The sequence below is a fragment of the Formica exsecta genome, unplaced genomic scaffold (assembly GCF_003651465.1).
Source record: "Formica exsecta isolate Colony F162 unplaced genomic scaffold, ASM365146v1 scaffold2, whole genome shotgun sequence".
Taxonomy (NCBI): domain Eukaryota; kingdom Metazoa; phylum Arthropoda; class Insecta; order Hymenoptera; family Formicidae; genus Formica; species Formica exsecta.
This window is the reverse complement of record NW_021849297.1, coordinates 4361588-4383954: the sequence shown is the minus strand read 5'-3', so window position 1 is coordinate 4383954 and position 22367 is coordinate 4361588. Positions and strand designations below refer to the sequence as shown.

Below are 22367 nucleotides of genomic sequence, written 5' to 3'. Positions count from 1 at the left end.
CTGAATTTTTTTCTCATGTTTGAAATCTTTATCACGATCTGATCTTAATTAAAGAAACCTTTGCGTAAATTGTTTATCTAATAAGTAGTGTATTGATGAATGAAATGATGCAAGTATCGTAAAAAACACTCACCTTTTTTTAATAGTTTCGAATAAGACGTCTCCCATAAGTTCAACGAGATTATTACGATGTAATAAAACATTTTAATATGCTTGCATTCATTTCTGATCAGACTGCTATTGAAAAGCGATGCTTGGTCAGTTGTAGATAGATTGAAAGATGAATGAAGAATCGTAGCAAAAAGTTTTATTGATAAGTTGTAATATTTCGTACATAATTCATAGTCACTCCTTATAAAGGACATTTAGATGTTTGAATAATGATATGTTTATCGGCAGAGAGAATTACAATTATATTTTATGCATTATCGCAACATGTTACGCGTAAATAAAAACCATCATCTACTTTTGTGGATTAAAACACGAAATATATATATATATACATTTCTTTTGACGGTTCATTAACTTTCATATTTCTGTATGATTTTGCGATCCAATCTGACTCAATTGAGATACAATGTAGTACAAACAAATATTAGACAACTGTGGATATTAAACCGAAATCTAAGGAACATTGCATTCCTCAAGTTCTCTGTAAATGTGTGTACTACACGTGACAGACGTCTAAAATATGATTAGACGGAAATCGAGTACATATTTTTGAATGTAATATCGATTTGATTTTCGTAATTTAATGTCATCCGTTCTGTTTCTCGTGTACTCCGTTCTGTTTTTCCTGTGATTTTAATGGTTTTATTATTTCTATCTCGTTCAATTGGTCAAGATCCAATTGCTGTTTCTTCTTCTTTTTCTTTGATAGTTTCCTAAAAAGTATTTTTTAACAATATTCCCCATTTATTTATCTATAGTAAGAGTAATAAATTGTGAAATGAAATAAATAATAAAATATCGAAGAAAACTCACTTTCCGAACAACTCGCCATCCTGAATCGTTTCAGGAAGCTTCTTGTTCAATGTCTCCGGAAGAAGAAGGGACATCAAGCCGCCAAATAAGGCGCATGTTCCGAAAATAACGAGTGGCAATGGTGTCCATATTTCCGACTGGAAGCATGAATAGCATATAATTTTATTTAATTTTGTATAGTTTATAAAAATAATTGCTAATTTACCAAGAACGTCAATAAATTTAATTCTTTTTTTCTGATATCGAGAGAAGTGCGTGATGAATACAACGTACCAGATGATTAACATATGGTGCGATAACTCCGCCAATTCGAGCAAAAGTGGAGCTTGCACCCAATCCGACATTTCGGATAACAGTCGGGAATTGTTCTGCAGTGAACACATAAATTGCACCATAGGAAGATGTGATTGCAAGTTTTCCTATCATTGCCAAGCAAACGACTAGCCACGGCATATCTAAAAAGATACATAAACTTTATAATTACAAGATAGACTTTTATGAATTTGCCTGAATTTTATGAATCGTTGTGAAATAAAATAAATGTTACAAAGTTTTGCAGTATCATATTAAACGAAACCGCATATTATTCATTGGCTCTCACCGGCAGGGACAAACAATGTAGCAAGTAATGCTAATCCGGACAACATCATACAGCCGCAAAGGCTGATTTTCCTACCCCATCGATTCAGGGTGAAGATGAGAAATGTATACGCCGGTACTTCCACTATCCCGGATATTACAAAATTAACGTAATCGTTACCGCCGAGATTGGACGCGTGCCAAGACAGTCCGTAGTACGTTCCGCTGTTAACTAGCCTAATAAACGAGAAAATCAAACTTTGTACATAATTATCAAATAAAAAAACGAAAGACATGCAGCCGATGAAGCAACTAGTACCAGTTGAAAAACAAAACGATGCTTTTTCGTCTCAAGTTCGGATAACGGAACAGATCGAAGAGTGAAGGTTTTTTCGTATCGGGCATACTATCCTCGCTGTTATTATTAAGAAGTGTGTCCAAAGCTTCACTCGGCATCTCCACGCCATTTTCCAAGGAAGCTCGTTGCAGCAAATCCTTCGCTTCTTGGAGACGACCTTTCGTCAGGAGCCATCGTGCCGATTCGGGAATAAACCTGTCACGAATTGGATCACCGTGTGAATTGTAACACCTAACTGGAATTATATTCGTTATGTAGAATATATATTATTTGTCTCGTACCACCAATAAAGTAGAAACACGAGGCTCGGTACCGTAAGGGCTATTTGCAGCATTCTCCAATTGGTAATAAAATACGCAAAACCTGCGGTGAGTATGTATCCGACAGTGAAAAACAACTGCACGCCGACTCCGGCTATTAACCGCTTTTTCGGACCGACCATTTCCAAAGCTGAAAAAAATTAATGCATTACGGCTTATATTATATTTATATAACGCCTGATATTCGTACGATCCAATCAAAATTTCCGAAAAGCTCCCGCATAATGTATCGGTTAATGTTGCGAAATGACAGTCAAATAATATAATCAAATTTAGTTACCTATGACATAAGCTACTAAGAACACCCCACTGGTGGTTGAGCCGACAATTAGTCTGAAGATTACGTAGGAAATAAACTCGGGCGCTACAGCGACTAATATACCGCCGACCAGCTGTATGACTAAAGACAGGAAGAAAATTGGTCTACGTCCATATTTATCGGACAAACCGCCGAATATCATCGAGCCAAGCATGACTCCTACCATAAACAGCGAGTCTCCCGTCGCTCTCAGCCATGCCTTGTCGCAGACCAAATCCCACTGCGCGGAGAAATGATATCATTTATTATCCATTGTGAAAGATATAGACATATATATAAATAAGCGTCTGTATCTCTTTGCATATATTTATTTATGTATTTAAATTGTGTGCGTATGAATTTCTGTCCATCTAGGAGTTTGATTTTCATGTGAATCTCATTTACAACAATTGATAGAGAAAACGGTAAGAGAATTCTATTTTGCAATGAGAGAACGGAATAATTGTTATTCTATACCTCGGAAGTGGTTGTACTTTTGTATACGCTTCTATCGTACACATACTGCTTGCAACGACTACTGATCCCTCCTCCTCCAGCATTGTCGCCAATTGCTTTTTCAACGAACGTACCGTTCGCGGCGCCGATCACATTACGGCTCAGACACTGAGACCACTTTCCAAGTTCGTCGTCCCACGGATAGCTCGCGTTTAATATGTCCTGACTCAGATGGAACGTGGCGTTCTCCGCGTACTCGTTCGGAAGTAAACATCTAAGACAAAGGAATTTTCAATTTACCGTAAGTACACCCGTTACATCGTAATCCACCCCTGTAATTATTACGTTCGCTCAAACTGTACCTGGAATCTATTTTAGCTCCGAGGAAAACACCGGCCAATTTGTGAAAAGCACACGATATCGCCGGAAGACAAAGCAGAAGATAAACTCGGCGTTGATAACGACCAAATTCGCCCATACGAAGGATAACGTCGTCGTATGCCATTTTCTTCCGAAGTACGTTTCCGTTATTTATTCGATGATATCTCTCAGTCTTGCACAAGCTTTTATTAGCACCTTTGTAAGCAAAAATATATCCCTCTATTTGTATTTTAATCGATGTGCGGATTAATAGCTTCGCTCAAGACAGCGAACACAACAATTCATTCTAACGATATTCTGTTGATATTGACAAAATTATCTCTTGTTACAGAGACTTTTTCATCATGATATCCGAAAATTCAGTTCTCGGAAAAATATGCACAATTCACGAGGGCACCCGCATACGTCTTACAAAGAATGTTCCTGGCTTCTCATTCTCAACATTCAGTCCATAGATCGCTTATCGGGCTTCCAAATACATCGATTTATCGGCAGAACAGCGATAACTGAAAAAGAAACTCATATAATATTCATTTTTTTTATTGTCTCTATATTTACTATTTATTATTTATTTATCTCTTTCTTGTATATTTTTATATTTCTTTATTTTACTCTTTCTTTCTTATTTTGTCAAGAGCAAAAGCTATTTTGCTCAATAGGCAATTAAAAACAAATGCGATGATCTTGAAAAATTATCATTCTACCATAAATCACTGAAGATCGATTATTTGTTATTATTCACGCGTGCGCGTGTATGTGTGTGTGCGTATGTGTATTGGCAACTAACAATTATATATTATTATATTCAACTTAAACATGAATTATAAGATCATTGTTCCATAAAAGTCTCAATCTATGTTACATCGTCAGTTAAACGTATCTAATATATGTAAAAGCAATTAGATATACGTATAAAAGAAAGAGAAGAGAAAAGATATGATAAATTGTAAAATTTAATATCAAAATTTAAAATTGAATACTACTCGCTTGTGCGTAGTGCTCTTAATACACATATAAAACCTGTTTAGATTAATTAAACTTAAACACCGTGAAGTGATTCGCGCATATCGTGATTGATACAATTGATACAATTGTCTTTATATTAAGACTCGAAAGAAAGAAGGATTGCAAACGGATAGGAAATGATCAATCGATCGTTATTATATCGCTTGCTATTTCTTTATCTTCTTCTTTTTTCATTTAAATATTAAGATCCATCTTGAATCATATACATATTTAATAGATTCTTTGGAATATTTTTATACTAAATTCGAGTAATATAATATATAAGCTATATATATTTTTTAAAAATAAACTGATACAAACAAATTGTATGTTCTTTTCTCGAATTAAAAATTTATATGGCAGTCAATGTATCAAATCATGTTATAATTAATAATAAAATCATATGTCGCATAATGCAATCAAATAATATAATCGAATAATCAAAATAATATTTCTCAAATAATATTTTTCTTCAAAATAATATATCAATTAATATTTTTGTTAGAAAATGCGGCAGGTTAATATTCTGGCTACGATACGATAAATTTTTCCGAATAACACGAAGGAAAAGTTTCGAAACATTCAATCGCGCAACGTTCGCACATACGTAATGCATTCGCGCGAGCCTCTGTTAGCTTTACATAAAATTATAATTTGAGACATACTACATATGAAATTATATGTGCTATGTTTCGCGCGTCTATATCTATCTCGATAATTACACTGATTGCACGAAGGTAATCGATAGAAGCGGCGGCTGTTGGACGATGTCTCGAGATGAAGGAGTGATTTTTCGAAATGTGCCCGGGCGCGAATACAAACGGTATAAGACGAGTCCGAGCACTTGTCGATCGAATACAACCCGACGCGCATCAAGGACGGACGGAAACTGGCCTACTGGCCACATGCTTTTAGCCGGTGCGACGCGGCGCGATTCATTTGGGCTCGACTCGGCTCGATTCGACTCGGCTCGACTCCGGCTCGGCTCGCCATCTGATTCCGATCCGTTCCAGCGCAGCTAGATTCACCTCGATGCATCGCGCACGTCTCGAATGGAGGATGAGAATTCCCTTTTTCTTTTTTTTCCCCCCATTTTTTTTTCGTTACACAGAGAGATGGATCATGGATCTCGATCTGTCAAAATCGAACGCGATCCTCCCACACGTTCTTTCGTTGACAGATGTAGACGACGGTATTCGAGTAAGTGAAATAAACGCAAAATGAAAAAAATGTGAAAAAAAATGTGCTTTTAGGTTACTCATTTTTAATACTATTCCAATTCGCGATTCAAATGGCGCGAACACAATTCACGATTTATCCGTGCAGTTTATCACGCATGCTACATCGTTTATCGCGATACTCGATAAACCCTGTTCCGTTGCTTATTTCTTGATAATGAGCGACAATTAATCATTGTTTCTGTTAATCATTATTTGTATTCGTGTCGGTTGTTCTTCCGCCTTTTAACTATAATTTCCGTAATTATTTTAAATCAATAATGTTCAGGCAGAAATGCACCGTTCGCCTCGTGTGCTTTGTTAAATTTATTTTTGAACGATACGAGATAAGACGCGTTGTAAAAGTTGTAAGGGCCACGAGGTTAAGAAACCGGCAACAAAGCGTCGTTTAACACGGCTCTTGGTACAACATATATCGCTTTTTCACGTTTTTCGACTTTGCGTATTAATTACGTGTTTCGATATAAACAATACTAATATGCATATTGAAAAATCATTCATGTATGTACACGTATACGTATATACTCATGAAAATGTACTCCAATGCACGTTTAATCATCCATGTACAAACGTTCATTCATATATAATGTACTACTAGTTACAACGGAATGCGATGCGAGACAACCGTTATCGATGTTATCACCGTGTCATCGGTATCATAGTTTTATGAGATATTTTCTGCACGATATTCGAGGGGTCGCTTATGTCAATCTGTATCATAGTTGATAATGCATCAGGCACTCTAATAAAATGCGTTTAACATTGAATTATAAATATATTGCAAATCTAGCAAAATAATAAGTCTCTTGTTTTCTCTCAACTTAATCGCTAACAAAAGTGCTGAGTATCAATTTTTCTCGATAAGATTGTATTATCGCGGTAGAGGATAAATGTATGTAGGTAAAGCTATCTCGATTGTATTATTTGCAGATTTGTTAGTCAATGATTTTGTTTTGACTTGTGCGCGTCACGTAACCCATAATTTATTCATATTATTTTTAAAACGTGTATATTTTTTTCTATAAAGACAGATATGTACATCATTTATCATCTTAAGTGCATAATTTAAAAAGAATGTACGATAATTAGCAGTTCTAATCTTGTACACTTCGAGTTTGTCGCGACGCATCTCCTCGTACTTTCACTCGCTAAGAGAATATGTATTGGTCGCGTAACACACAAGGAATTTCTTTCTTCTCGTTTAACAAAAATTCCGATGCAGATTGCAGATCTCATCCTCTGCATTCTTTTCACGTTGCGCTCCTACCTGCCTAGGTAATATATTCATATTAGTATATTTTGATTTATTTCCTTCCCCCTTCTAATGTATTTGTCTGTTTCAGCTTATCGCGCAAAGGAACGCAGTTCGAGTCGCCGGAGGATAAAAGCCGATTATTCGCACGCGACAGAGATGATTGCTAGACGCATGTTTGCCGGTGGACCAGCCGCCGCCGTCACCGTCGGAGGCTGACATCGCGTCCCGAGAATGAACCTGAAGGCTATTTATAGTAAGGAGCGACTTCTAGTTCCCACCGCGTGAAAAATCACGACTGGTTTCTTGCGAGTAGGAATGGAAGGAGAGGAAAGAGAAAGAAAGACGTAAAGAGTGGCTGGCGCGTTTCAAGTATAAGTCAGCGCTGAACATTAGCGACTCTTTGCGAACAGTTTGATGGAGCATCATTCGTAACCGCGAGTTATTAAGACGGCAACTACACAGGTGTGTGAACTCGAACGACATTGCATTTATCATTGCAATCAACGTTATTATATTCTCATTATTTCGTGATTATCTTTACGCTCAATCAAATTTAATCGGTAGAGAGATTTTGTTGTAATCTAATTATAATTTATTTATCATTTCTATTTAATGTTTTGTGGAAAGATCGTTCAGCTATTCAAACTATCGGCGACATAACGATTGCGTGCCAGAACCTGCTAACGGTCTGCGAACTCCCAACGCGTTTGCTAAAAGGCTACCATTATTTTTCATCAATTTAAACATACACTTTGATAAACATAACATGTCGCTAACAGGCATTCAACAGGTTGTGAAATAGCATATAGAGGCCTATCTAGACGAATTTGCATACCTGCATAGCTTGCATATTTATGTACAAAAAGAATCGATCAATCTAGGTCGACGCTTGCTTAATGCGAAGGATGCCGTATTTCTGCGTTATTAGATACGTGATTGATTTATTTTTCTTATACATACCTATGTATTTATGCAGGTATGCAAATCTACCTGGAAAGATCTTAACAGTTACAAGGCTATTTTTCTGTCGGGCACAGCTAATAAAGGAAGATGCATTATGCAGGGAAAGTGGCAGGAAGAAGATAAAAAAAACGGATGGTCACGCTGTTGCTCTCTGCGATTGTCTGAACATGCCGAATCGCGAGGAAAGATGAAAGGGGCCAAACTATTCCCTCTCTTTCTGAAAAAAAATACAAGACTCGTATCTATCTTATATCTTTTTATATCCGATATTATCTATTGCATATATAATTGTAGAATAAGAACAAATAATCTATTTTTAAAGAGAAAATGTGTCCTAAAGTTATTTATTTACGCGTGATACGGTCTCTGATATCGGCATGGTCAGGCAATATTCTCACGAGGAAATCATAATTTATGTATTTAAAATACTTTCAGCAAATATGATTAATAGAATAATAACAGCAATAGGCTCCGAGTATTAACAATACTAAGTAGGGAAACTGGCAAATAAGAGCCAAAGCGCTGTTATTGATTGGCAAATTTTTTAAATTGTTAAATTTTAATACTAGATATGCATTAAAAATGTACATTTTGAACTGTTTTTTGATCCATCTTCAGCATAAATAGAAATATATAAAGATTAAATTAATATTTTAAAATTTAATTTTCACATTATTGTTGTTGCAGTCGAAATTCAATTTAAAATCGATAATCAGAAAGGAAGACTCACCAAAACCCGCGTAGAGTCTGTGGAAATTAGTGGACAATGTCGAAACACCATCGCCATACGTATATCCGTCGATGGTTTAAAATGTAATGTAAATGTTTACATTTTAAATGTACATTATTAAAAATGTAAATGTAAATATTTACATTTTAAATCATAGACGGATATATATGTAACGATGGTATTTCGATGTTATCCACTAATTTTCACACTCTATACGGGTTTTGATGAATCTTTCTTTCTGATTATCGACTTCAATTTGAATTTTGGCTACAACAATGAATATTGTATTGGTTATGAGTTTTAAAATATCAATTTAAAATATACTAATTTAATCTTTATATATTTCTATCTATGCTGAAGATGGATCAAAAAACGGTTCAAAATACGTACATTTTTAATGCATATCTAATACTGAAATTTAACAATTTAAAAAATTTGCGCACCCATAACCGCGCCTTGTCTCTTGTTTGCCAGTTTCTCCACTTAGCATGATTAATAAATTAATAAAATTAAACCAATCTTCGTCACAAGTGAAATTAAGGAATGTCTGGGAGATCGATAAAATGACGTCCGTAACGAAAAATGAATTAAGAATACGCGAGCCAGACGCTTCATAATGTTAAGAAGACCTCTGTCTCTCTGTATGTATGTATGTATGTGTATATATGTGTGCAAGGGCATTATGCTGCGTCGTGTTGGTTCTCGCTTCGGTCTCGCTTCACATCGTCTGTAGTCCCGCCACGAAGATACAAGAAAAGTATTCGTCCAATCCAGTTTTTTTCTCTCTTCTCAGTTTTTCATTAAACGTGCAACTATGCCGTTTTAGAGTATGCGAAAAATGAACTAGTGTGTGATATCACTCGTAGTATAAAAGAACAACAAATTTCGATATTTATTACAGTCGAATAAAAATAATTTAAATTTTTTCGTATCATTTTTTGTAGGTATAAGAATTATCTTGGAAATAACGCAGAAGATGAGAGGATAGGCTAAATATATGCTATAGCTGCTTCAGTCTTTCAATTTCATATTTTTTATTCAATTACCGAGAATTTTATCAATGACTATTTTCGAATAAGAATTCATGTACATCACGTTCTAAACTAATTTCTCATTATGATTATGATGAAAACGCACTGCTAATTTGCAAACAAACGGTGTATTCCGCTACTTTGCAGCTCCGTGCGTAAGCAGTTCTCTTGCATAAGAAATAAAACTGTCTGTTTTAAGAATCTTAAGTAAAAAAAAAAAAAAAAAAAAAAAAAAAAAAAAAAAAAAAAAAAAAAAAAAAAAAAAAAAAGCAAATGCAAATGCAGTTTGTGTCTCCACAAATATTATTTTATTATATACTTGAAAAAAAAAAAAAAAAAAAAAAAAAAAAAAAAAAAAAAAAAAAAAAAAAAAAAAAAAATGCAAATGCAGTTTGTGTCTCCACAAATATTATCTTATTATGTACTTGTTATGTCGTATGAATTTTTAAATATTATAAATTTACGTTTACTTATGCACTGCAAGCTTATGTTTCGTGAATCTTGAATTTATTTAAAGACTCTAGATATGAAAATCTATGCACTCATTATTTATTCTGCGCAAGTAACAGATGTTTTAAATTATTTATTTAGCTACCGAGGAAAGGCTTAATAAAGTGTGTAACTCGAAATTAATCTAAAAACAAATTTATTCCGATGTTTTATTTTTATTAAAGCGGCCGAATTGTCTTATATACTTATTGTAGGCGAATGAGAATGATTGCGCGACATTAATGAGAGTTGGGATTTTTTTAGCGCCAAATGTGGAATACGAACACAATGCTCATTTATAAATATTACCGAGTCACTATTACTACTTCTATTTGTTTGTCGCAAATTTTATAGCCATTTCTCTATCGCATGCTAAAAGACGAAGTCCTTGAAATTATTTTTGAAGTGTATTATCATGCATACATAACGAGTATCACATAACTCGGACAACTTCCGTCAAAATAAATATACAGTAATATGCGGTAAATATATTGTTGTTTCTTTTTCATTCAGGTAATTTACTCGATTGATGAACATTTGTCAATTGAGACAAAGCGGAGAGATGACCTAAGACAGAAAGAATCTTTTAACGATTTGGATCCAAGGAATCAGATAATGAAACAATCCAGCCGAGTATCATTCAGTAATCCAACAGCGGCAAGGGACACGATACTCGCCACTCGCGTGAATCACGCGAGTGGCCGAATCGCGACATTCGCGACGCAACCTCTACGTGGTCGACGGACGCACGATGCTACAACTCGCATCGTAATTCGATTTAGAAGAAGGATGATGATGATGATACTGATGTAATTACCCCCGTTTGACGTGCCCCACGTTTCCACGGTCGATCACGGACGAATCTGTAAATGGCGTGATTTTATCAGCGGCTCGCCAAATGCCAGCTTCCTGTACGGCATGTAGGACCCGGTGTGACACCACGCGCTATGCCGGCCGGCCACTGGATGGTCGTTCTCGCCGTAGCACTGCCGATCGATAACTTTCGTCAAAAAGGCGTCGCGATACCAGGCGCAACGATATGCACACTCTGCACGTCCGTTCGATTGACTCGCGCGTCCACCTTTCTCTCTTGCCTTCGGAATGAGAATTTAGGGGGGAACGCGTGGGGTTACCGACGCGTATCGAACGGACACGTGTACTCCGCGCGACGCACGAGGAGGCCGGCCGCCAAGTTTGCGCCAGCTAGTATCAGCCTGATACTATCAGCACTAGCTAGCACGATGTCGAGACACGCAACACCATGGTTCATGAACCGATGTCGTCGGGGACTCGGGGAGGCAGAGGAGGAAACTCTCGGCGCCGGCGCTAAAGTTGTGGCCGAAAACCGAAGACCGAAGTGGTAGCCTCGCGCATTCGCCACCGGGTGGCAGGGCCATGAGAAGCGTTATCGATAACGCCTATCTCTTCTTTATTTTGAAATGTGATGATAATTTTCATTTCCTTCGGCTCCCTTTTATCTCTCGTCTTTCAACAGCGAACCCTTCAATGAATCTATGTACAGCTTCTAAAGTAACCATTGAGTTTGTCTATACGTACTATAATTGTTTAGCGAAATTTTCTTTTATATCGTAAGTGCCTTTTCTGCTTCGCTCGTTTGAGCTTATGTATTTCTCACATCAATCGTACGTACGTAACAATGAAGCGATAAACGTTGCTCGCATTATTCGCGATTGGATTATGCGAGATTAAAGAGTTGTAATTGCGAATTGCGGCTCGATACTTTTTTATATTACTCCGTTACTTATGGCGCGTATATCACGATTTGTGTCATCGCATTATACACGTGCCGTTTATGAAAACAGCTTTACTGTAGTGTTTATAATTATAGATTTGCATCTTTATATATATGCATGTATAGAATGAAAAAATATAGAGCGTTTTTCTAAAATTTCCATTTATATCGACAATAACAATTTCGAAACATATATTGCTGTCATGATCTGCTATGATCAATTCAATCCCGGCAAATTGTTGTTTAACCGTTTGATCTTTTAATAATTTAATATCAATCAATAGTTTTATATGTGGAATAATATCAGCCACATATATATCCATTCAAAGTATTTATCACCAACCTCCATATGTGTACGTCTGTTTATCACGTGTCAAAACAGTGTGTGCGTTTTGAAAAAAAAAAAGAAACAGACACACACATATGACTGATCGTTATGAAATTTATGATCATACATTTTTTGACACACCGATTATATCGATGGAATTGCGTAAGATCATGTGATATTTAAATGAACTGATTTATAACTCTACAAAGAAGAACTACTGTAACTGCCTGTCCTCGTACGTTTTATTATAGACGAAGATTCGCGATAAAGAAAATAGCTCGTCAAAAATTTTCACTGTGTATGTAGAGACATTGCAGTGACTCGTCGTTGTCACAAACTTTTATGATTTGTTACCAAGTTTTGAGCGAATTTGATGCCAATTTGGCAACAATTTGTTATCAAATTGCTTACTGGGTAATTTACAAGTAATGCAAACAGCCACACACTTTCGCGAAATTTTCTGCGTACCTCCGAAAGCGATCCGCATCGGTTCGCAAAACGTTCGCGCGAGTTTAACTGCCGGTGATACGCGGATTTGCAATTTCCAGCTCGTATATGTGTATACATATACGTGTGTGCATGATTGGAATATCTATCAAGGACGCTTGGTCCCCTTCCTCTCCCCCTTTCTCGACGGGTACTCGTAATTTAGTATAATTCGTATATTACCACCCGCCGTCTCTACTCCTTCAAGTCGCCAAGCTAAAAGCTTTTGATTCCTATCAAGAGATCTATTGTCGAGCGCTTTCATCTTCGACTGAAAGCATACTTAATATTTTAATATATATAATTTAGCCATTAATGGAAGGGGGGAAGGAACAGAGAAAAGTCGACAAAAGTTGTTAATGAAAGATATAAATATATATTTTATGATTTACGTCGAAATGTTTTCTCTCTGAAAAAATGTATGTTATATGCGCTTTTAATTTTAAAATTTTCAGTTATGCTTGGATAAAACGCTTCGACAATTATAATTTATAAAATTTAATCTCGCAATTATATCGCCTATTTTGTGACATTCGGCTCGTGTATTATCTCATTTTCTGCGTTGTGCAAGTTCTTAATATAAAAAATATATAGAAAGATACGCGTGAATTTCCGATAACTTTGATCGTTCGGGGTTGCGTAGCTGAAAATCTTTGGCGCAAAGAACCAACGATCTTTGTCGAGGATCATAGAATCAGTCTCGGAGGCGGGATATCGATTCTCGCCGAAGTATTCCGAGAGGTGCCGAGCTCGTGAAAGTGACGTTACACGAGTAAGTGCACGAGCGGTGGTGAAGCTGGGTGAAGCTGATTGTGGTCAGTGGTGATTCACTTGTGTCGATTGACTCTGAGGAGACTTCGTCGTGTCTCCGACGTGTTGCGCGTCTCCGTGTTGCAGACTGGTTTAGATAATATATCAAACATGGCTACAATATCACTAATATCCAACAAATCTATATTATTACTATCACCTATCATTTCCATGAATTAAATTCAACATATATTACGTATGTCTCAATATGTGTTATTACTTTATTAACAAAATCAGACATAATTGTGTTACTCATAATGCATCATACTACACAGCATTACAACAAAGTAGACAGAATGTGGCCCCAAGTACACATGCCACAACTCATATACTGTCTAAGCCACCCGCCCGACCCGCTCCACCTTCTGTGGGTATGTTAATTGTGCTGAATGCTGTGTTTCTTATGGGTCAATTTATCTTTTTTTTTTCTAAAGAGCAAGCTTTTATTCAATGGTTTAATAAAATGTTCCGAGTTAAATTTCAAATAATTTTAGTTGACATTTTATTAATAATATATGATATAATAATATAAGATGAACTATCTCTTTAGCTTGTTCTATTATATTTGCTGCACTTTCAATATATCTGTTTGGAATGTGTTCTTACAAATATATTATGTATTTTTATTTAAAGAGATGCAATTTTATGAGATAATTATGATTTCTTTAATGTGTGTGTATTTGTATATGTGTGTGTGTATGTGTGTGAAGCAGATGCTTCATGGATATGCTTATCGTTTTGATATAAAAAAAAATGTCCAAAATTTATGTAACACTTTATATCGCAGCAACAATTTAGTCTTTGCACAGAGGCTATGAAAATTTTTTATCTTTGTCATATTTACTTTGTGTTACACATGTAGGTATGTGTTGGACTTTGCGATGATAAAATTCTCAACAAATATATTTGTTAGAAGTATAAAAGAAGAAACTCTATATGCATTAATTATTATATACTTTATATGCATTAATTATTATATACTTTTAATATTATTTATATTTTGCATGTCTTGATATTTTTCATATAATTGGGAAGATCTTCGTAAACGCTTGAACATAGAAATAAATATGATTAGATGTGTGTTAACACAATTTGGGATATTATTTATAAATTAGAAAATTTATAACATTTTTTAATCAGAACTTTTATTTGCTGATATAAAGTTATTTTATTAATTAAGAGAAAGAATATTTCATTAATAATGCTCTTTATACTTTCCGCGGCAAAAAAAAAGGAGTCGCGCCTTCTCTCAGTACCACAATTAGTGGTCCTCCGCAAAGACCTGCACCACCTGCAAGTATCGGTATGTTTAAATAAATACACATGTTACATTACAATCCAATATGTATGCAGAATCTGCATACAAAGTTTTATACTGAATTTTATTGCATTGCTTAATGTTTATTAATATCCTATGAAAAAGCATAAAGTACTTGCACAATATTTCTGTTTATGCTTATTCAGCTATTTTTTTTTTATATTTGTTGTATAATTTATCAAGCAAATATAAGGAATATAGATTATAGATTTATAACCATGTGATACAATTCAATAATGTAATAATAATTACACGAAATTATTGTAGGCAGTAACTTTGCGGCCACGACGAGTGGTCCACCACCAAAACCAGCACCTCCATCATTTCCAAATAGTCCTGTAGGAATCTCACCCATGAAAGTTCCACCTTCTGTTGTTGGTACATCGGTAGTTTCTTCAGTCCCACCTGTTTCTGGTATAGGTAAAAAATTAAAATCAACTTTAGGTCAAAATTGAGTACATTTAATAATATTATTTTATTATATATACATATAATCTTTATTATATAATAATGCATTTACAATTGTAGTTTTACAAAGTTATATTGGCATATATTTAATTTTTATTAATTATAGGTATTCCACCCGTAGCACCAATTGCACCTTTAAACACAAACCCTGTGCCAATGGCTGCCTTTAATATAGCACAGCCATTGTCGACACAGCCATTAGGCATAGTTAACACAGGTATGGTTGCTTCTATGACTGGCGTCTCTACTATGGTACCATCCATTGGATCAATAAATACTGGTACATATGCAAAACAATGTCTTATCTCTTATATTTGCATTTTTTATTATGGTGTCAATTTTTATTTTCTTTCACAGGTACTGGAGTTGCTTCATCAGTAGTGTTACCATTAGTATCTTCCACAACTGCAAACGGCGCATTAGTCAATGGCGCCATCACGCAAACGCCGGTATCTACAAATACACCCTTAAGTACAACGGCACGTCCACCGAGTATAGATAGAATGGGTTCCGTGGATTCGCAGCACTCGTTAGTTGGTTCGCCGCAATCTATAGAATGGGCAGTGCCACATCAAACTAAATTAAAATATACTCAATTATTTAATACTTGGGACAGAACGAGATCTGGTTTTCTATCTGGGCCTCAAGCAAGAAACATCATGGTGCAGTCGCAATTGCCACAACCAATACTTGCTCGAATATGGTATAGTTGCAAAATCTTTTACTGTAAAACAGATGCACACAAAAGAGCATTCGATATAAGTAGTAAAACGGGAGTGAAAAAGAGTGTTTAAATGTATGTTGTTAGGGCTTTATCTGATATGGATTCGGATGGACGTTTAGGTTCTGAGGAATTTGTACTCGCAATGCATCTTTGCGATATCGCTAAAGCAGGCGAAACAATACCTACAACACTTCCACTGGAACTTATCCCACCCACATTTAGACGACAACGTCAAAGTAGTTTAACGTTATCTCAGAACGCAACGGAAAATATTGATCCATTAGCGGGCATGCCACAGGTATATGGCTAATAATATATGAATATCTTTTTATGCAAAAAGAAAAACGAAAAGGAAAAAAAGGAATATTATTCTGCAGACTTCATTCGAAGATAAACGTAAAGAAAACTTTGAGAAAGGTCAAGCGGAATTGGAGCGTAGGCGTAAAGCGTTGTTAGAAATTCAGCGTAAGGAACAAGAAGAACGGGAACGAAAAGAGAGAGAGGAGGCCGAGAAACAGGAAAAAATAAGGCAAGTAGAATCATTTATCAATTAGATGTATATAGATACATATAGAAAAATGTTGCGTTTTGCGGTACAGATTAGAGCAGGAAAGACGTAGGCAAGCGGAGATCGAGAAACAAATGCAGAGGCAAAAAGAAATCGAACAGGAGAAAGAGGAGCAACGGAAACGCGCGCAAGAACAGAAAGAGGCGGCACGCAAGTAAATTCATTAACACGTGGTTTTATTAGAAAAATTTATATCCATACAGATTTGAAAGTAGTATTGTTTTTTGACATGCAGGGAAATGGAAAGACAACGACAATTAGAATGGGAACGGCAGAAATCGCAAGAATTGCAAGCGCAGAGACAAAAAGAGCAAGATATTCTTCTCAAATTGAAAGCAAAGAATCAGACCTTGACCATTGAACTTGGAACACTTGTAAGTACACTAAAAGTAAAATTAATGAATAATTTTTTTTATAATATTTTTCTCTGTTTTCCAGAACGATAAAGTGAAAGAATTATCGCAAAAAATTTGTGATACTCGGGTAGGAGTCTCAGGCGTCAAGACAACTATCGATGGTATGCGATCAACGAGAGACACGCAATTACAGGAAATGGCCGCCTTAAAGAATAAACTTCGGGAACAAAATCAAAGATTATTAGCGTTGAGTCAGGAGAAAGCGCGTATCGAGGCAAAGAATAAACTTAATGCGGCGCAAGATGCTGTTGGACAAGAGGCTATTAAGATGGCTTTTGACAATAAACAAATTACTCTTAAGCAGATGAAAGATAAAATTGCAGATTTACAACAGCAGGTATGTGTGTCCTTAATGTTCGTCGATTATACGTAAATAATTTTTAGTTTTGGACGATATGTATCGATGTTTGATCCCAAAACATATATTTTTTTCAACAGGTCGATTCGAAAATGTCCGATATTGAAAATAATAATGCTCAACTTGAAGAAATTAAGACGCAAATGAAAAATCTAATAACGGACTGTAAGCAGCTTTACGGTACTTTTGAGGAAAAGAAGAAGAAAGTACTTGAACTACGGGCAAGCGGCGACGGCGGCGTCTCGGCCGCTGACTTTGCCACATCCGCATGGGGCGATAGCGCTTGGAGCAACGCACCTAGTATAGCTAGTGACGCAGCTTGGCCTGTTGACGATACCGCTGTAGCGGCAAACTTGACGAATGAAGCTGATGTCGTGGGTGTTCGCAAATATAGAGCGCTTTACGAATTTGTGGCGCGAAATCAAGACGAAATATCATTTCAACCTGGTGATATTATATCGGTATGTATAATAAATGCATAGGAGTGTCATTGTTGTCAAAAGAAAATTGATCCAACACATACGATATCTAATATGATATCTATATTATACATAGGTACCACCTGTGCAAAACGCTGAACCAGGATGGATGGCAGGAGAAATTCGCGGTCATACCGGTTGGTTTCCCGAATCTTATGTGGAACCAGTGGATACAATTGGCTTGGACAACGAACGTACCTTCATACAACAAGACAGTGTAGAGAAGAGAACATTAGAGTCAGTTATATTTTTATTTATATCAGTATTTATAAAATATCATAGATCAAATGTTGCTTTGTGTATCTCCCATAGTATCAGAATATTTTTATTTTAATTATATAGGGAAATAGCGGAAGTTCCCGAAAATGTATCCGATGCTGGATCATTAGGAGGAGAAGCTCCGATAGTGGAAGCTATTACACCTACTTTAGGATTAGGTATATCTTGCCATATAGAAGCTACCACTTTGTTTCCATACCGACCTACTACGGAGCAACATCTTTCTTTCGAAAAAGGGGAGACTATTTATGTTTCTGAACAGCAGGTTATTAAATATATATATAGTTTTGATTATATAAAAATATATATATATATGTGTTTCATAAAATATATATTTTCCATTATTTTATTTAGGCTGATTGGTGGTATGGTTTAACTAGTAGTGGAAATAAGGGTTGGTTCCCCAAATCATACGTAAAAGAAATACTTACAAACAGCAAAGATATCGCGGTTGATGGTCTTAACGAATATTACGTTGCACTTTATCGATATGACTCAACCGAAACCGGCGATCTTAGTTTCAATCAAGGGGAAGTTATATTGGTTACTAAAAAGGAAGGAGACTGGTGGACTGGGTGTGTAGGGGATAAAAGCGGAATTTTTCCATCTAATTATGTAGAAAAGTGCGATGCTCCCAATCAGGTATGGCATACAAATCTGATATTTTTTGTAAATATTTTCTTCCTAGTTATCCTTTAAATGTAACTTATTAACTGCCTGATTCGATGAAATAGAATTATTTTTTTTTTATTTGTTACTAATTTATATGATATTGACTTCTAATATGACTCTGCGTGGCATTGATCAGGATGCCTCTTTGACCGCTAACGCTCAGTCCAGTGCAACTGATGCAGAGACAAAAAATACCGAAGTTGTTATCCCAGTAACTGCAGCATCACAAGTGCGTAATTGCTTATTTTAAATTGTTTATCTCAATTATATCTTATTCTTAACTACATTAATATATATTAGTTTGATTTGATTTTTGTGTAATTTTATTAATTTGTTATTTTTCTACTAATATCTGATAAAATAAAACTGCAGCTGATAAAGCTGAATGACATAGAGTGTGTGTGTATTTAGCAGGTAGAAAAAACGGTAGAACAATTGGAAGATGAAAGAGCAGCTGCTGAAGATAGAGCGGAATTACCGGACTTTACTGCCATGGCTGCTCAGCAGGTAAAAAAATTATTCGCGTTTTTATTCTCTAATATATTCATACAATTGAAACTTTTTCTATTAAAAGAGTATAATTGTACCTATTGCTTCTTTTACGCTACTGACATTCTGGTGACACAGTATTATAAGGTATTTGATTGATATTACTACATCAAATATGACTGACATTTAATGATTGTAATTCGTGACGCCGATTTTTCTCTTTATTTCAAGTAGTAAAAAGTTTTTACCGAGAAATCATTTCACTAAAAAAAATTTTTGTTTTCTCTTTAGAGAGGAAGGAAACCAGAAATTGTCCAAGTTATTGCACCATATCAAGCAACTAGTGCAGAACAATTAAACTTGCAAAGAGGACAATTAATAATGATCCGTAAGAAAACTGACAGCGGATGGTGGGAAGGAGAACTTCAGGTAGAATAACACGCTTTGTTTCTTATTGCTTAATTCCTTTATTGTCGAATAATAACTAGAGTGTACTTTATTTAGGCACGGGGTAAAAAGAGGCAAGTTGGTTGGTTCCCAGCAACATATGTTAAACCTCTAACCAGTAGCAGTAATAGAAGTACACCTGTCTCTCATGGATATCAAGATTCTCCAACAGATCCAAATATTGGTGAGTAAATTCTACAATTTAATTACCATAGTTTTCAAGACTATACTTACATGCAATGGTTAGAATAATATATGTTGATTTTTTTGGACAAAATAGAACTCGTAACATAACTTTTTATTATAGAACGCGTTATGGCTCTTTATCCTTATCAAGCACAAAATGAGGATGAATTAAGCTTTGAGAAAGGCGATGTTATATCAGTACTTGCTAAGGAAGAAACTGCATGGTGGAGAGGCGAATTGAATGGCGTATCCGGTGTCTTCCCAAGTAACTACGTATCATCTATGTGTAAGTATTCCTTCCATAAGTGATTGTCAAAGTTTAATTTTCAATTTATTTTGCCTATAATATTTTAATGTTCATAATGTTCAGAACGCAATTATGTGAATTTGTAATAAATTCCTACACATATCGGCTACACGCGTGTAGATACTAGAGAAAGTGATCGAACAGATAAAATAGAAGACAGAATAGAAATGCGAAACACACAACTTCTGGCTATGGATAGGCGGACGATCGTTAGGTGTAACAAGTTCCAGTCGAAACGACTATATATTTATATTATCTTTTTCGTTATCGTATATTATTGTTACCATTTTTATTATCATTATCAACAGCATCACTACCTCCATTATTATCAGTATCATCATTCTCTTCATTATGATTGTTGTCATTATGATTATTGTTGTTGTTATTATTATTATTATTATTATTATGTTATTATTTTATTAGGTTACACTTCATCTTTGCTTATTCTGGGCTAACCACTTAGTGATTTGCAAAATGAGTTAAGATGGAGTTTATTATTGTAATTATTATCATAGCACATTATTATTATTATAGGTAAATAGTTTATAAGAAAGAGTGCAGTTGAAAGTATGATGTAGTACATTTTTATTTTCTTATGGATTAATATATACATTATGATATATGTTATGATAATCCCAAGCGATAGCAGCAGCATAAATCTTTTACAATGATGTAGTTCATATATATATATAGACCAAGAATATATTTTTTCTTCAGTTACAAATACCTTTTGTTTAATTATATCACACATTGGAATGGTTTTTTTTAGTGTAAGTATTTTATTACTAAAGTAAAATTAATGATATTTTTGTGTGCTATTTTGAAAAATATTTATGTAAAAGCAATATGTTTGATTGTCGTCATACAAAGTTTGCTTTGTAATAACTGGTAACATTAATCTCCTTCCTTCGTCTAATGTAGATGTATGCATTGTATATGGCTTGGTTACATTTGTATGTCACAAGCATATAGAACTCTCTCACATACTTTTTGCTTATACAGTCTAGAAATAAAAATAAACAGATGCAAATTCCAAATATCTTCCTAAGTTACTATAAACAGTCTGCTTGTCTGCCTTTTGCATGTCTGCTCATTCGTTCGTCCGTCTATTTTTTCGTCAGAGGTAATCTGCTGGAATACAAGTAATAATAATTTTTCCTAAATAGAGTTTTTGTTCTATTTGCAAATTTCTATATATTTTATTATTTCATACATTTTGTTATATACACATTCAACAATTGTAAGAAGTTTTATATAGAAGAAATAGAAATCTTATGCGAAATATTTTGCATAATTTTATGATTTTACATAATAATTTTAAAATTAGAAGGGATGCTTTAAAGAGACAACTGCCTCGATTGTTCCTCTTATGAATCTTACCACTTAGTGATTTGCAAAATGAGTTAAGATGGAGTTTATTATTGTAATTATTATCATAGCACATTATTATTATTATAGGTAAATAGTTTATAAGAAAGAGTGCAGTTGAAAGTATGATGTAGTACATTTTTATTTTCTTATGGATTAATATATACATTATGATATATGTTATGATAATCCCAAGCGATAGCAGCAGCATAAATCTTTTACAATGATGTAGTTCATATATATATATAGACCAAGAATATATTTTTTCTTCAGTTACAAATACCTTTTGTTTAATTATATCACACATTGGAATGGTTTTTTTTAGTGTAAGTATTTTATTACTAAAGTAAAATTAATGATATTTTTGTGTGCTATTTTGAAAAATATTTATGTAAAAGCAATATGTTTGATTGTCGTCATACAAAGTTTGCTTTGTAATAACTGGTAACATTAATCTCCTTCCTTCGTCTAATGTAGATGTATGCATTGTATATGGCTTGGTTACATTTGTATGTCACAAGCATATAGAACTCTCTCACATACTTTTTGCTTATACAGTCTAGAAATAAAAATAAACAGATGCAAATTCCAAATATCTTCCTAAGTTACTATAAACAGTCTGCTTGTCTGCCTTTTGCATGTCTGCTCATTCGTTCGTCCGTCTATTTTTTCGTCAGAGGTAATCGTTTCGTTGATATAACGATTAATAACAATAACAATTAATAACTAATCGAGATTGATTGTATTATCCTATGATTTTATTATTTATATAATATAATTGTAAATTATTGTTATAGTTTATAATTAATCATTATACTTTATAT

At 34.7% G+C, this 22367-nt stretch overlaps 2 protein-coding genes and 2 long non-coding RNA genes across 9 annotated transcripts in view; 3 read left to right on the top strand and 1 right to left on the bottom strand.

The window, feature by feature from the left end:
* Positions 1-285: 285 nt before the first annotated feature.
* Positions 286-3710, bottom strand: LOC115234235 (organic cation transporter protein). The gene is made up of 9 exons (XM_029805102.1): positions 3358-3710; positions 3017-3269; positions 2522-2780; positions 2203-2371; positions 1883-2116; positions 1586-1800; positions 1258-1439; positions 985-1121; positions 286-884 (listed from the first exon to the last, which is right to left on the bottom strand). Exons 1-9 carry the CDS (start codon positions 3498-3500, stop codon positions 758-760), a joined length of 1719 nt encoding a protein of 572 aa, XP_029660962.1. The 5' UTR covers positions 3501-3710; the 3' UTR covers positions 286-757.
* Positions 3155-3844, top strand: LOC115234236. The gene is made up of 3 exons (XR_003883893.1): positions 3155-3296; positions 3374-3511; positions 3708-3844. It is a non-coding gene; the product is annotated as an uncharacterized LOC115234236 (long non-coding RNA).
* Positions 3845-5430: 1586 nt separating this feature from the next.
* On the top strand, positions 5431-10909 carry LOC115234237. Its single transcript, XR_003883894.1, has 3 exons — positions 5431-6894; positions 6963-7336; positions 10601-10909. It is a non-coding gene; the product is annotated as an uncharacterized LOC115234237 (long non-coding RNA).
* A 2669-nt stretch (positions 10910-13578) lies between these two features.
* Positions 13579-22367, top strand: part of LOC115234287 (intersectin-1-like) — a 17047-nt gene continuing 8258 nt past the window's right edge. For 2 of the 6 annotated variants that reach the window (XM_029805254.1, XM_029805249.1), the window contains exons 1-20: positions 13580-13835; positions 14699-14767; positions 15050-15202; positions 15357-15530; positions 15608-15953; positions 16059-16272; positions 16352-16503; positions 16574-16696; positions 16778-16916; positions 16981-17295; positions 17397-17777; positions 17872-18032; positions 18138-18339; positions 18429-18716; positions 18883-18975; positions 19158-19253; positions 19374-19382; positions 19527-19664; positions 19740-19866; positions 19990-20154. In XM_029805254.1, the coding sequence (XP_029661114.1) occupies positions 13673-13835; positions 14699-14767; positions 15050-15202; positions 15357-15530; positions 15608-15953; positions 16059-16272; positions 16352-16503; positions 16574-16696; positions 16778-16916; positions 16981-17295; positions 17397-17777; positions 17872-18032; positions 18138-18339; positions 18429-18716; positions 18883-18975; positions 19158-19253; positions 19374-19382; positions 19527-19664; positions 19740-19866; positions 19990-20154 (3508 nt within the window). In that variant the 5' untranslated portion in view covers positions 13580-13672. Of the gene's footprint in view, positions 13836-14698; positions 14768-15049; positions 15203-15356; positions 15531-15607; positions 15954-16058; positions 16273-16351; positions 16504-16573; positions 16697-16777; positions 16917-16980; positions 17296-17396; positions 17778-17871; positions 18033-18137; positions 18340-18428; positions 18717-18882; positions 18976-19157; positions 19254-19373; positions 19383-19526; positions 19665-19739; positions 19867-19989; positions 20155-22367 lie in introns of all 6 variants that reach the window. The other 4 variants (XM_029805251.1, XM_029805250.1, XM_029805253.1 and 1 more) reach the window with 4 other exon arrangements.

Coding starts and splice junctions, on each gene's coding strand:
- LOC115234235 (XM_029805102.1), bottom strand. CDS start 3,500: ATGGCATACGACGACGTTATCCTTCGTATGGGCGAATTTGGTCGTTAT. Junction 2,117..2,202: donor GTGTTTCTACTTTATTGGTG/GTACGAGACAAA, acceptor AATTCGTGACAG/GTTTATTCCCGAATCGGCAC. Junction 885..984: donor GATGGCGAGTTGTTCGGAAA/GTGAGTTTTCTT, acceptor AATACTTTTTAG/GAAACTATCAAAGAAAAAGA.